Source organism: Amblyomma mixtum, chromosome 3 (genome assembly GCF_055824585.1).
Source record: "Amblyomma mixtum isolate Tamu chromosome 3, ASM5582458v1, whole genome shotgun sequence".
Classification (NCBI taxonomy): Eukaryota; Metazoa; Arthropoda; class Arachnida; order Ixodida; family Ixodidae; genus Amblyomma; species Amblyomma mixtum.
Window position 1 is genome coordinate 49,176,954 of NC_143014.1, and position 15,204 is coordinate 49,192,157.

At 40.5% G+C, this 15,204-nt stretch overlaps 2 protein-coding genes across 4 annotated transcripts in view; one reads left to right on the forward strand and one right to left on the reverse strand.

The window, feature by feature from the left end:
* LOC149350134 (uncharacterized) overlaps positions 1 to 6,840 on the forward strand; it is a 43,307-nt gene extending 36,467 nt beyond the window's left edge. The window contains exons 3-5 of one of the 2 annotated variants that reach the window (XM_089579111.1): positions 4,262 to 4,314; positions 4,632 to 4,691; positions 5,990 to 6,839. In XM_089579111.1, coding sequence (XP_089435237.1) covers positions 4,262 to 4,314; positions 4,632 to 4,691; positions 5,990 to 6,081 — 205 coding nt within the window. In that variant the 3' untranslated portion in view covers positions 6,082 to 6,839. Of the gene's footprint in view, positions 1 to 4,261; positions 4,315 to 4,631; positions 4,692 to 5,989 lie in introns of both variants that reach the window. The other variant, XM_089579112.1, reaches the window with a different exon arrangement.
* Positions 1 to 15,204, reverse strand: part of LOC149350121 (uncharacterized) — a 602,760-nt gene that overhangs the window by 307,086 nt on the left and 280,470 nt on the right. For both annotated transcript variants that reach the window (XM_089579110.1, XM_089579107.1), the window contains exon 4: positions 281 to 321. In XM_089579110.1, coding sequence (XP_089435236.1) covers positions 281 to 321 — 41 coding nt within the window. The remainder of the gene's footprint in view (positions 1 to 280; positions 322 to 15,204) is intronic.

The following is a 15,204-nucleotide window of genomic DNA, read 5'->3' on the forward strand; positions in this document are numbered from 1 at the left end:
AGCCATACGCGCATTAACAGAACGCCATGCCAATGGGCCACCGCCGAAGGTACCATGTGGTTTCATCTTGCACACTCAGTGAAAGTAAAGACCATGTGGTCAGAATGCAGAAGCATGTCAGACGTTAGCATGGGAGAGTGCTGAACGTATATGGAGAAACACAAACAGGTAATCGCGAGAGACAAAAAAAATTTGGCCATAGTAACACAGCACTTTAGAGGAAACACACATATGATGTAGAACAGTGCGTGTAAAAGCAGGTAATGGTTCCATGACTTACGTTTCGTTGCGCTGTTCCGTGCTTGAAGGCAGAAGAGCGATCTGGAACAGAAGGACAAAAGGAAACGCTTACTCAAGGAAGAAACATGACTAAAGCAGTACAAGGAGACCCTTGAAGTAAGGCAAGCTCAGAGCACATATTTGTTTCAGAGAACATGAGAAATATGAAAAACAGGTCGACAGCTAGGGTTTTTTTTTTTTGTACGCAACACTTAATTCTCAGTATTAGAAAGACTTGGAGAGCTAGCCATTCAGTATGTAATGGAAATAAAGGAATAGACATTAACAGAGATGCTCTGGCATATTATGAGAAAAATCATTGCCTCTGCGACTTTTCAACTGACATTACACCCGTGTCTATTTTTGCTGGGAATTCGGTTCGTCTTTTCTTTCAGTCATTAAGATGTGACCTTTGGGCCTACAAACTGTGATCTCACTTCATTGCCTAGCTTCTCTTACCAGCTGCTCCTTTTTCAGAACTGAAGTGGGCTTGGAAAGTTTTCAGTGAAGGGGAACCTTGAAAAGAAATATCGTAAAAGTACTTTTGCTACTGGCGTATCTCTGAGCTTCTCCTCTAAGGGTGTACAGTCAAGGACAAAAGGTTGTGGGATGCGGATTCCCAGAAAATTATATATAAAGTAGGTTCCATTGTCTTCCGCAAGGAAAAGGTTGAATTTTGAAGGTTGAAATTTTAATTCGAGCAAATTTAGTTTGACGCAAGAAAAAAATTTTTTAAGTTTGCAGCCAGCCTCCTTTGTAGATACTTTCGAACTGCCTTCACTGCAGAACATGTACTATCATGAACCGCTTTGCACAAGGTCTGATCGGAGCTCAGTTCGTGAGATAGTGCAAGCACAATGATGCTAGAAATCGGAGTTAGCTGTTGATACAAACAACAATGTACACCGAATGTTTGTGTAAATGGAGTGGTTTTTGACATTGGACAATGATTTACCATAAAGCAGTAGCATCAGTTGGTTTCCACTGAACGCGTTGCAAGCTATATTGAGTGTAATAGCATGTGCCACTGCTTATTTTTATGGTACTGTGGCTCTCTGCCAAGAGATGATGTGCTGTCACATCTTATGCATTGCAGTTCATATTGAGCACAATAGTACATGTTCTGCAGTGAAGACACAGTTTGGCAGTACCTACTGAGGAGGCTGGCTGCGGGCTTCAAAATTTTTTTTCTCGCCAAACTAAATTTACTCAAATTAAAATTTCTAGAGTGCAAGCACTGAAGTTGGTGTGTAGTATAAGCCATCTCACATACTTTTATCTGGAGGGCGCTGATCATTACTTTACATCTGAATCTCAGGAAAAAGTCCCTTTTTATGAACTTTAGTAGTAATTTTCTTAACAGATACTTGGTTGACCAATTTTAATTTATTTTTCCATAAGCTACTGCAATGTTTCAAAGCATACTTGGTTTACCAAATTTAATTCATTTTTGCATCATCTACTGCAATGGTTGAAAGCAATGTAAAAAATTTCTTAAAACACCACATTTCTTGCTTTTTTTTTTGCTGAACCAAAGAATGCGCAAAAATTCTTGCATGGCTTCATGAATAAAGTCCGGTTAAAGAGCAATGGAAGTGAAACATTCTAAAATAAGATTTATTATTGTATCATGTTTCACATGTGATTTTAAAATTTTTAACTTCAACCAACTTTTCCTTCTTCACGAAAACCTCAAAAAATAGTCACATGAGAAAAAAATTTTTTAGAAAAAAATACATTGTTGAAACTCTATTCACATAAGTGCCAACAAGCCCAATTTATTTTTTTCAAAAGAATCTGCAGTGGTCACTTTTGCGGTGTGGGACTTGTCTCGTGGGATGACCCAATGAAAAAGATACTTTGTTTGTAATTAAATACTTTCTTTGTAAGCTCACTGACTGAAGTACAGTGTGTGATAAAAAAATTGTTATGAAGTTCATTTCAAACGAGCCACACATGACTGGAAGGAAAAGGTGTGAAAAAAGAAGTTCCGTCTATAAGACAGATTTCCTCCTTATAGTCTTGAATTAGTTGCAAGTCTGTGCCTACACATTCCACTGACACAAAGGGGCAGTGCTTACGTCATGCACAAAACAGATAGCAGTATCACCTAGCTGTCACTGGATTTTGCTACTGCCAGAAGCCGTCTCATAGCGTTTGCAGGAACGTCTGCATAAAATTTACTGCGAGTGAAAAACAGGCTTTAATTCTTTTTCTGTCATGAAATCGCCAGCTATATGTCATTACTTTTGTTCTGTTTTGTTCATTGACAGTTATTTTTCCTGCGAAATGAAGCAAAAACATTTGACTATGACAATGGGCCATAAGATGTCCATTTACCAATATTAATTCAAAAGTTTTTAAATATGCTGATAACAAAATTATAATTGCAATGTTTTCTGCAATCATCAAAGAGTATGCGAAAGAAATAATTCAAAGAAGGGTGTGAAGGAAATGAAAAATTTGGTAGTGAAAGGTTAAGTACACCAGGAACACCGACATTCTCATGCTACTTGGCTGTGATTTCAGATCTGAAGCCTGGCTGAAATGGACAGAGCGGCCGGATTTGTTCCAAGAGCCTGAACAGCAAGTGCATGGAATATGCAGGCTGCACTTAAAACACTTCAGCAGTGCTCACTGCACAAGGTTCCTATGTGGTGTGGTCGCTTCCGCGATGGTGTGCGATGGTCGCTTCATTACCTCGGTCCATTCAGGTACACAAAATTCCGAGTCCTGCAACTACTTCTGAACCTTGAGCACATATTTACTGTTTGAGCTCTCTGTTACAGATTTCTTTGAAAACAAAGGTGTACTGGAAGAAGGTAAAAAGATATGTTTAAAAAAGTTTCCTGCAAAATTAACCTGGAAGAACACAAAGCTTAAGCAAGGATTATGCATATAGTCTGCAGTGTGGAAAACTTTTCAGATTAATTTTCTTGCAACAGCTGTTCCTAGTTGCTTCAGACTGTGTACAAAAGTAGAAAGTGCTCTGTTGCAGGCCATGATCTGCTATTGTGCGTTATTTGTTTATCCAGGTACTACCCCCCCCCCCCCCCCCCCCCCCCCCCCAGCTCCTGCATGTTTCCTGCACCTTTGCTGGACCACGATAAGCACACAGCAGTGCATTATGCGTAGAAATGCATACCTAAACATTTATACGATCTGACATGTTCTTCTTGGAAGCAACTAAAAAAGTTCTTTAATACTGTCCAGCGCGGTCTGGAACTGAATCAATCCACATACCATGCACCACTATTGCTGACAACACTGGCAATTGTGAGGCAGTCAGCTAGGTGCACGCAGTAGTCCGAAACTTCTACCCACTGTGCACCTATGCAAGAACAACTCATGCAATGCTTATTTTTGGTATTTCTTTATATGTCCAAGCCCAGCAAACCAAAAACCTCCCAGAGAAGTCTAGCTAGACGTCTTTGAGAGGTTTTTGGTTTGCTGGGAGTCTTTCAACAACATTTGTGCAGCAAGTGGTTCAATAGATAGCGCAACATGCGTAGTGAGAAAAACTGTGCAATTCAACCATGTGGTGCTTGTGGGGTGGTGCACAACAGCAGACCGGAGGAGCCGTATTGTGTTGTCAGTGGGGGCCTAACTGGGGACTTTGAAGGTTTAATCTGTTTCAGGTTAATGTGGTGGAAAGCAGGGGGCATTGGTTATGCCTATTCCAGTTATACTTCTGTAATGATTTAACGAAACTGGAAAGAAAAGTGCACCACTACTTTGCATGCAGCACCAGTGAACTTATTCATTTCATGCAATACCACTGCAGCAGTGTGCAGTAATACAGTACTGAAGTGAGAGCAGCACTGCATCATAGTACCTCTTGGAGTGCCAGAAAAAGTTTTCACAGAGCCGGAGGCCAGTTAGCAGTTTATAATAATTAATCACTGTCTATTTTGCATTGTGTTTTCTGATTTTTTTTTTTTACAGAACACATATTTGAATAGACATTTGTCTTTATTTGCAGGTGCCTGTCACCAGCCTCAGTGAGTGAAAAAATGGAATCTTACAATTTTCCTGGTAAGGCATGTCTTACCCTTTAATATCACTGACAGTACCTTAATTTTCTTTCACCATATATATATCATGACATGGACTGCTTATAACAGTGTTTTATCTACACAGAAATTGCCTATTTAGCTTCAGCAGATATTCAATTATGATAAAAACATTCAAAACGTCGTGCTGACACTTTTTAGTAAAAAAATTCTAGATGTCTATTGCTCACCAATTGACACATGCCGTACAGACCAGGAATATAGCAAAAGAACTGTACTGAACATTACAGTGCTTCATCAAACTGTTTACTGCTACACATTTCATCCTTTGTTCTTTAGGCACCAGCACATCTGCAGCTACAACACAACAGTACCTTCCTACTTGCTTGCCTGATGATAGTAAGTGCACCGTACTAAATGAAGCTGACATTAATACGAAATTGGCTAGCATCTTCGATACCTGATCAAGTCGAAGAGCTACATCATGCAAGAACATTTAATTTGATGAAATATAAATATTCTGCTTTCTTCTGTACAGCAGGTGTATTTAAACCAGATGACCTTATATACCATAAAATGTTTACGTTTTTGTTGAGGTATATAACCATTGGATCGACAGATAATTTAATGCTTTCAAAACATCAATAGCTGTAGTCTTACTTGAAGGATATTATAGTTTAAGGAGGCTCTGAAACACCTTCTAAGGTGACTACATAAACTTGCTCAATGGCTACATTCTTTCATCAGCAACAGCTGAGCCAAATAATTTTTACACACAGCAGAGAATGCGCAATCGCACAAAAGTTGGAGAGTCCTTTCCAGCGACTTTTGCATGCTCGCATGCTCCTTAGCAGTTCTGTTCAGAGATGGCAGTTGGCTAGATTACTGGCGTTGCGCGCCACCGGGATGTCTCTGTGGTTACGGCGCTCGGCTGCTGACCCGAAAGACACGGGTTCGGTCCTGGCTGCGGCGGTCGAACTTTGACGGAGGCGAAATTCTAGAGGCCTATGTAGTGTGCAATGTCAGTGCACGTTAAAGAACCTCAGGTGGTCGAAATTTCTGGAGCACTTTACTACGGTACCTTTTATAGCCTGAGTCGCTCTGGGACGTTAAATACCCCCATAAACCAAACCATAACCCATTGAGTTGTCACGCAGCTATCATGGCCACGGCCTGTCAATAGCATTGCTCTGGCAGGTAAGGAAGCTCTGCCCCCCAAGGAATTCCCTCACGCATCGTCGGTGGGGACAGTAGAGAAACGCCAACCATTGCAGGTGCAAAAAGTTACGAGACAAGAGCGAAAGGCGCATAGACGGTAAAATTCAAATTTTGTTCATAAATAACTCAACCTAGCTTCTACAAAATGCATTGAAAAAATTCTTGCTGGAGGATATTATGGAAGTGGTGTCCTTTAACATCCCAGGAATACCGCACCTTTATTGAGGGTCCCTTTCGGAGCCCTTATCGATACTGTGCAATCTTGTGCGCAACCTAAACTGACAGTAAACGCTGTGCTGAAGATTTTACATTCAACTCTTGCTTTCTCAGTCACTGTTAACAGCTCTGTTTTGTCCAAATAGAAATGGTGGGTTCTGAGCACTTATGATAAATTTTAAATGCAAATAAAAAGGCACAAATGAGGATGTGGCACCTGGCCCAGCGGCAACATGCCTAAGCAGACGTTACTGCTGTTGCAGGTTTTGCCATGGATTTGCGTCAACGCTACATCGGTCTGCAGTCCAGACAATGCACTACTTTTCTTCAAGCCTTATCAAGACTTTGGGATTGATGGCATCCGGCTGGTGGATCATTTTTCGTCAATAACAGTGACTTCACATCAGTGGACCTGCTACAAAAGGAGCCAAGCAGCGAGGGAGGCTTGAGAGGGCACGGCACCTGGCCCAGTGGCAACATGCCTAAGCGGATGTTACTGCTGTTGCAGGTTCGTTATTTGACTAATGCTACAGCTTTTAGAAGTGACAACTGCTTTTTGTTAGCCCTGTCGTGCCCTCACAGTTACTTGAATTTTTGGGTTGACTCTTGGTCTATGATGTGCCCTCACACATTAATAGCTTGATTTTGTCCGTAATCACCTATTCCTATCTGCACTTACAAGGCATGTCTGACAACGCATTGTGACTCAGTGTTTTGCCCTTTGCGTAACACATGTAAGAGTAACACATGAAGATAAATAACACAGAGGAATGAGCAGTGCAGCTTACATTTTGATGTGGAACTACTCACGTCTTTACCACTGGAAAGCATGATCACACGTCAGCGGCATAGCAAAGCACAAGTCTATTTATGCTTATTGCTATGCTCCTGCAAGTTTGCATGCTCCAGCTATCTAACAAAGAACAAGTCTATTTATGCTTATAGCTATGCTCCTGCAAGTTTGCATGCTCCAGCTGTCTAATATATATGGTAGCCATTTTATTGGAGATTCATATGCTCAGACAGCTGTGTGCATGTTCCAGGGAGCTACATCATAAATGACGTATTGTTTGTTCGTACACAATACAGCAAGAACACACCCAGAAAACTAAAAACCTCTCACAGACGTCTAGCTAGACGTCTCTCAGGGGTTTTTGGTTATCTGGGGCAGATTATGTCAGCAAAATGCAATAAAATTTCTACTCAGTGGTCATATGGTAAATGAATGCTAAACTTTATGCTATAATTCATTTAGCCTTATAGAGCCAGCACAAATGTTACAAGCAAAGGCATGCAATGAGTTCATATTTCTAATCAATGTAGGCTAGTTGCAGCATTTTATGTTACAGAATAAATATTTCTTACATATTAAGTGACAGCTGCAAGCAATGGTCCTGAAAAAATCTACAGGAAAGCATACTGATCTTTTCAGTCGCACTGCAGCCAATTCGCTTGTATAGTTCTAATTATTAAGCTACTTTCGAGTGATTGTTATGCATTTTCTGAGTGGCATCCTCAATGGCACAGGCATCAAAAATACCTAGAGAATAAAGGCTAATAAAGGCTAGGGCAGGAAATCCACTTTGAGGACAAACGTCGAGACTACGCCACACAATTACAGCATAATATCGTTAATGAGTTCTCACTAAGAGTATAAATTTCATCAGTGAACAGGTTTCATTCAAGCTCTGAGGAAGAAAGCATCAGCTAAGGTAGTAGGCCTTGTGTACGAAGGAACAACAAGCGTCTAAACACTTAAGCCGTGCTTGGGCCTTGTTTTGGGGTTAATTTCTTTTTCTGAATGAACCTAAGCCATACGTAAGCTGTCGATCTCTTCACTTCGCGAAGACAAACGTTGCCCTTGAGGACATGATGGATCCCATCAGAAAGGAGAAACCGGGGAATGATTTCTTTTTTTCATGCCAAATGCATAGAAAGTGTGCAATAGACTCATATGTGACAGTGGTGATGTACAAAGAGAGCTGGAGTGATTATGAAAAAACATTTTTATCAACATAACTCAGAAAGGTTTATTAACTTTGGCCATTCTGCTCTACACTTGTGTGCAACCAGTGAGACAACCAACTAATCTTCACTGCTTTTTCTGACTGTAGACAAGAGTCACTTATAGCTATGTAGCAGTTGTAACTTTTCTTCCAATGTTTTAAATCAGAACTTGCATCTCGGAAGCTTTCACGGTTTTTATGAAGTGAAATTCATATTTTTAGAGCTCGGATTATCAGATGGTTGACAGCAGTCAAGCAGATATAAATGCCCTGCGTGAATGTTTTCCTTTGTGACTTCCACCAGGAGCAGTCTTGGGACAGGCAATTAGAAAGACTTTTAAAGCTGCATGCAATCAAAAATGCTGTTGCTGCTTGAAGCATATTAACTTAATAAAAAAAAAGGTGATGAGCTGAAGAGAGGACGTATCCTACCTCTCCTGTCCATCGCATTTTCTGTTGCTGATAGATATATGCCTGAAGCACCATTTACCAACTAGCTCGACTACATACTGATTCAGCTTGTGAAAAAGAAATGAATTGCAACATAAGTGACTAATGCTTCAGACCACTCGATGAATGACAAACTCCAAACTAACCATTTGACCAACAAACTCAGATGCTAGGTTTAAGGTCACTGGCTTAATGGGAAAGAGGCGTGGAGAGCTTACTGGCTGGACCTCAATGTTTTAACAATGAAAACTGCTACTGAATCTTAGAATATAATTCTAAAGCACTGTGCTTACTGAGAATCAAAAGTGAACGAACAGCTGTTGATAACAGCAGTATCATTAGCATCAGTAATTGTGAAAAAATTTATATCAGGCAGAAAACAGAATTAGTAACATGGTCACCGTGGCAGCGGTTTTCAGGGCCATCATCCATGTACGTCATGGCCCACCGGTGGGGACCCCTTAGATTTTCAGGAGTGCGGTGTGACCTACCAGTGAGTCTCTGGCGAATTCAACTTGTTAGAACCAACAACAGATGGCAATAGCAACCTGGCATGTGTGTTTTTTGCAGGACCTTGTAAAAATCTGAGCTGTCCCACGGCTTCATAGCGTCATTCAGTATTCATGCCGCACAGCATAATTACATAACGTGACCCACTGGTGAACCACGACACAATAGTAGAGGGTGCACAGTGACTGAGTTAGAATACTTGCATAAAAGATGCTTTTACTTCATCAAGAACACGATGCAAAGAACGTGCACTGAACACTGAACACATCGACACTAATGTGGGCAGTAAGGTGAGCAGCACTGGTGCAGCTCGGTGGTTCAATGTTTATTCGCAGTCTTCCTCAGGCCAGCATACTAACATGGCACACCCAGAACTGATGCCAGTATTTTAGCATGAAAAATTTTTTTGCAAAGACTCCTGTGCTGTTTTTACCTTTATGCTTTACCAAACGGAGATGAAAGGAAGATCTTAAGGGTTTTAATGACCACATTAGTGCTCAACACTGTGCATAAATGCAGAAAGCATGCCTCTTAAATCTAAACCTCTCCTACTTTCAGCTACATCATGCATTTGGCCATTTTGTACATTGTTCTAAAGGTTCTGGGCAGCTTGCATATTACAACAATTCAAAGAATCGGCACATGCACCTCTGCACTGTATGAAACATCACACAATACAAGCACTAAGGGAAGACTGCAAAAGCGGTGGCAGATGTATTGCATGAAAGACATAGTAGCTGAACGTGGTGCAAGCAGCTAAAAGCTACTCTAGTTTGTGTAGCTTTTAATCTCAGATAAAAGCACCAAGCAGCATTTTCATTATTCAAAGAAAATTCCCAACAATTGACAGGCACCAACCAACTGGTCATGCACACATCATGCTTCATAGAATGCCTTCGAAAAACAAGAAAAGCAAGAACGGCATATTACTATACTGACAGTAGTATATGTTGTTGTTGTGGTTTTCTCTTGAGCACACTCACTATTCACACTTCACTAGTCACACTTCCCATGACTCATTTGTTCTGTGATACAAGCACCGGTCCTCCGCCATGATCATACATGGTCTTCGTTTTGGACTTCCATTTAACCCTTCCGGGCGGCACTTCTTTGGATTCGAAACAAATATTTTTTGGCCTAAATAACATATCTAGGCTTCAACAAAGCTCATTTATTACTTTTTCCGGGAAAAACACTAATGGGTAGTTTTTACATGCACACACAGAAATGTACAAGTATGCTTTTTTCCCAAGGTCTATAAGAGATTGGAATAGGCTCCCTGAAGAGGTAGTGTTAAATACATCATGTGATTTATTCTCTTCCTTTCTGTGAATGCTGTTGCTGGGCTGTAATGATGCTATGTTCGTGGTTGCATTGTATGTGTAGAAATTTGTTGCCTTTTTTTCGTTTCCATGATGTGTTATTCCCCCCAACTATAATGCCACTTGTGGTGCTGTGGGTATTACATTAAATAAATAAATAAATAAATTGCAAACTGTAGTAATAGAAGAACAGTATTTATAAAGAAAACAAGGTCATGCAATCATTTTGTGTTTTGAGGAAAAATAAAATGGACATTACTACTGGTGTCAAAATCTTTCTGCAAGAAAATGGCGGAAGACATGCTACCGATAAGCTCACTGTCTTGAGAAGTATTTGTTGCTGTGTTGGTTAGATGGCATTAAAAAGTGCCCTCCTTTAAGATGGAGGATGCTAAGTTCACACAAAATGAAGAAATAAGTGCTAGCTAGGGCACACTCGCAAGTAAAGCTGCAAGTTTGCAACATACATAATTGTGTGCAAAGTGTATGCTCTTTGTTCAGAAACTGGATTTAGGTTTGTCTTTAGGAAAAGTGGCGTATAATTAGCAAGGTTCCTTTGCAGCGGAGGCAATTGGAAGAGGAACCAGCTCACGCAAACAAAAAGTATACTTACTTTCTTTGGCAGTTTTGCGGGAGGAAGTGTGCACATTTCCCATCTCCGACAAAAAAATACTATGCAGATGTTATGTTGATGCTAATTATATTACTGTCTTTGTATCACAGCATGAATAAGAAACATGACAGCTGCACACTTTATTTGATGCAGGATGGTGAAAGCAATTTTGTGAGTATTGCTGTATAAACACATCATAACACATTCAGAATGTATATTCAAAATTTCTTACACATTTTGTTAAAGAGTAGAAAGACAGGCAAGTTGGTCACTGTAACTTGGGTACGTAATTTCAGCGCATTAAAAGTTAGACACACACAAGACAGAGAAGAAACATATGCATGTCAGACAAATGGTGCCAATGTGTATGTATTTCTTCTTTGTCCTGTATCTAACTTTTAAGTGCTGAAATCATGTACACAGGTTTATTGAATGCTTCTTTACAGCTGTGAAATGATGTATGAGATTTTTTTTTGTGGTAATGGCTTGTTGCGATGCACAGACAGCTTTTGTACACAAATCATGGAACCTACCCTTCCTGTTTTCCTTCTTTGTCCTGTATCTAACTTTTAAGTGCTGAGATCATGCATTCAGGTTTATTGAATGCTTTACAGCTGTTGAATAATGTCTGAGACATTTTTTTGCGGTAATGGCTTGTTGTGATATACAGGCAGCTTTTGTAGACAAATCATGGAAGCAGCCCTTTCGGCGGTAAGTGTCCGTAAAATGCACAGTAATGTTTCATATGCTGTTAACAAGGCATTATACAGGCCCCACAATTGTTTTCTGACTTCTGGTGACCATGCGTTCGTGCTACAGTCTTCTAGTAATCCTGCAGCAGAATCAATCTGATGACATGCATTGTGCAGCACCCGAGTTTGGCTGCTCAGTTGCGTGTGCTTCCATATTGTCTGGGGCAATTCTGTCAAGCTATCTACTTGACCGTACGGTTATTTTGCTGCACTGGCCTTATTACTGCCAACCCTTGCTGAAGCCCATATAGACAATGGATTCCAGAACCCACCATCATTAGAGGTCTTGCTGCTGTAGGGCACTGCTCTGGGTGTGCGCCACTGAGGAGCCAGATGTGGGTAGGCCTGTGTCTCACTGATAATGCCAGTGGTTCACACAAGAGGCTTTACCTGAAGATCACACACTTACTGACTGTTCTCAGGAATCGATGGTCTCATCAGTGCACAATGAATGAAACATATAATAGGCCTGCGTGGCCTTTGGTACAGTGTGCACCTTGTTCAAATGTGCATGCTCTGAGAGGGCTCCACATGTGAGTGGTCCATATTTTCCACAGAGTGCAAATTTTCGCATTATGTGCATAAAATAGACCCAAGCACCCTGAAGGTCATGGGTAGAGTATTGCATTCAACATGTTACTATCTGGCGCTCCTTTTGAAATTTATGATAACACTACATAGCATGATGTTAGTATGTTTCTTTGAATGTCTTTTTTTCCTGCAGCTTTCTTCAGGCACTACCTGGTTTGGAGTTGGAGTGCACCTGAGAATTGGCAAGGAGATGCAGCATCTAAAAAAAATTATGGCTGTGCTGTCTGCAGTTGTTATGAAGGCATGGAAAAGTAACCAGTAAAGTATAAAGCATCATTCAAAACCTCTGCCTTTGTCTTTGTGTTGGTTGTGTGGCCTAAGGCAGCTCCATAACCAAGACTACCATGGACCAATAGGTCTATAGCCCAATACAGCTATTGGACCTCCAACTACAGTAGACTGTTTTGAAAATGTGTTTGTCTTATCAGAAGTTCATCTTAACAGAAGTGCCCCCTCCTTCCCACCCCACAAAAAAAAAGACATATGAGTGTGCTACCTAGGCGTGTCCAAATAAGTTACATGAAAACAGCGAATTAAGTGGCTATCAGCAGCAGAATAACTGCAAATAGAACATTTATTGCACTGTGCATGAAATGGACTAAAGAGTTAGGGCAGAAAAGGAGCTTCCATTATACAATTTGAAAACAGTATTCGCCTAGTTTTCCTTTCTCACTGGTTCTTCTTCTCAGCTCTCTCTGCTGCAGCAGCAGCTCTCTCTCTCTCTGTGCGCGTGTGTGCTGCTTTTCCTTCAGCTTCAACCCCATAAAAAAAAGAAAAGCATGGAAATCCATTAGGAATTTGAATTAGATCCAGCTGGTTTCATTTCGATTCAGTTGGACTCAACAGGACACATCAATACTATTGGTTGATCCAACTGGATTATACAACTGGTTTTACAGATTAAAACTGGCTATTCCATGTGGTTCCAAAGATTCCATTTGGAGCCACCTCTCCCAATTCTGTAATTCAATTAGGAGAGATGACACCAATTGGAATCTTGGGAACCCAGTTGGAATGCTCGCAATCATTGTGACAAATGAAAATGCTGAGATTCCAATTTGCCAAATGATGTGGAAAAATTAGGTTTCAATTAGACTTTCAAAATAGAGTATTCACATTTGTGTATTATCAAGCAGGAGAGTTGAAATCTGGGCCAGTCATATACACATTTATGAAAGGAAAACTACTCAAAAAGACAAAGGACAGATAAAGGAACCCAGTCGAAAAAGAGACTATTGAAACCAGTTAGATTTCCAACTGGTCCCAATTGGACCAATTCAGTTTCCAACTGGTTCCAATTGGAATGGTGCTCTAACAGAATAGTCCAAATGTACTATCCAATTGGTCTGCCCAACTGCACCCAATGTATCCATAAGAATGTTTGCATATTTGACAAGCAAGGCAGAACTAATATGGTTCTTATAATAAGAACTATCAGCAGCTTAACCTACTAAATTTTACTCACCATCTACTCCACCACTGCGGTCGAAATTAAATAACTGTGCTCAGTGGACCAAGCGCCACTGCCCCGGCATGAGGGCCTCATAGATGGGGTATACCAGCTGGAGCAGAAGTGTGTTCTCTGGATATACATATTGAGCTAATATGTGCTACAAGTGTATGAATGTGTAGTATTTCTTGTGTGTGATATCCCTTATGCATGTCTGTTAATGGCCTTGATTTCCATTAAAGCATGTTAATTTCAATTTGGTAGTAATTAGAAATGTTGATTGGCACCAGGCAGAGTGTCTCTCTGCAGTCCTCACAAATCAGTCTTCTTTTTGCTCATTAATACTACGTTAAGTTGTGTAAATATTTTTCACACAGTGTATTTTGTGCAACTTAATTGTGAGGTATATTTTCTGAATATTTTCTGGATGCAATAACTGCCTGGGCTAATGGGTCCAATTGGGTCCAAATGTTCGGGTGGCTAAAAACAACTGAAACCAATTGGTTACAACTGGAAGATCATTCCAATTGGTTCCATTTGAAATTTCCAATCTTTTCTTTTCACTGGGAATGCACACAACACAACTACCTGGACTGTCAGCTGTGCTTTATTGTAAATAATACCCTACTGGCTAGGCTAACAAGGCATGCACAGCACATCCAACACCAATCATCAAGCAACTGGTAATTCCAACTGGAATGCTTTGAGCATTGCAACTGAACCAATTAGAAGATTATATAGGATGTTCCAAATGGATCCAGTTACACAAGTGGAAAATCCAAGTGGAACTTCATGACTGCCTTGATTTGCTTCTCGATATTGCTCGGTATTAGCCCAGAACAGTGCACTAATATGTTAGCAGCTTTATCTGCATGCTGAATTCTTTTCACCATCGGCATCATTAAATGAAATAACTTCACTCAGTGGACAATGTGTCACTGGCTTCAGCAGCTAGGGGGGGGGGGTCTCTTGAATAGGGTACATAAGTGGGAGCAAAATTGCGCTTAGGGAATACGTAAAATTGAGTTTCAGTAATTACGTTTGCAGCTGTGTTCCTTCTGGCTTTTACAGCTTCACTTCCCTAAAAGCATTGAATTCTCATAATTTCAACTTCTTTGTAGAACTGTTGGCACAAGGCAGAGCATCCCCTAGAAGTCCTGGGGCCCTGAGAAAAATCAGTTAACTCTACCTAGTTCTGTTTTGGACATAATTGGGACCATTAGGAACCAATTGAATGTCAAACCAATTGACCCCGATTGATTTTTAAACCCTACTAGTTCCAATCGTGCCTAAAACAGTACTGTTCCAAAAAGTCTCTGCTTTCTTTTTACTCTATTTTTTGTTTACTAGAAGGGAACCGAAGGTGTGCACGCACAGTTTGGTATCCTTAATTATATGTCTCTTACGCCTTCCCCAACGTACGTAGTTGTCATCTCTGCGCTCCGGCAGGGTAGCTTCCCCGCACTTTGGCACGACAGTGCGAAGAAGCTACCTTGTAAGGGTGCACTTTCTTGCACAGAAGCGTTTTATAATTTTTCTTTCGACCCAGGGTATGAGGGGCCGCTTTTCCTCACAAAAAAATAAATCACATAAAAAGAAAAGAATTATTTGTCGGTCTTAAAAAGGGCGTTGTTTTAGCTTTAGATGTTAAAACTGTTGGGAAAAAATATTTTTTTTTTTTTAATGTGATCCGACGTGAACAGTCAACCTTAATTTAGTTCATTGCAACTCAAACTGCTTATGCTGTGAATATACATAAAAACAGGAGACGTGCAATGAACCAC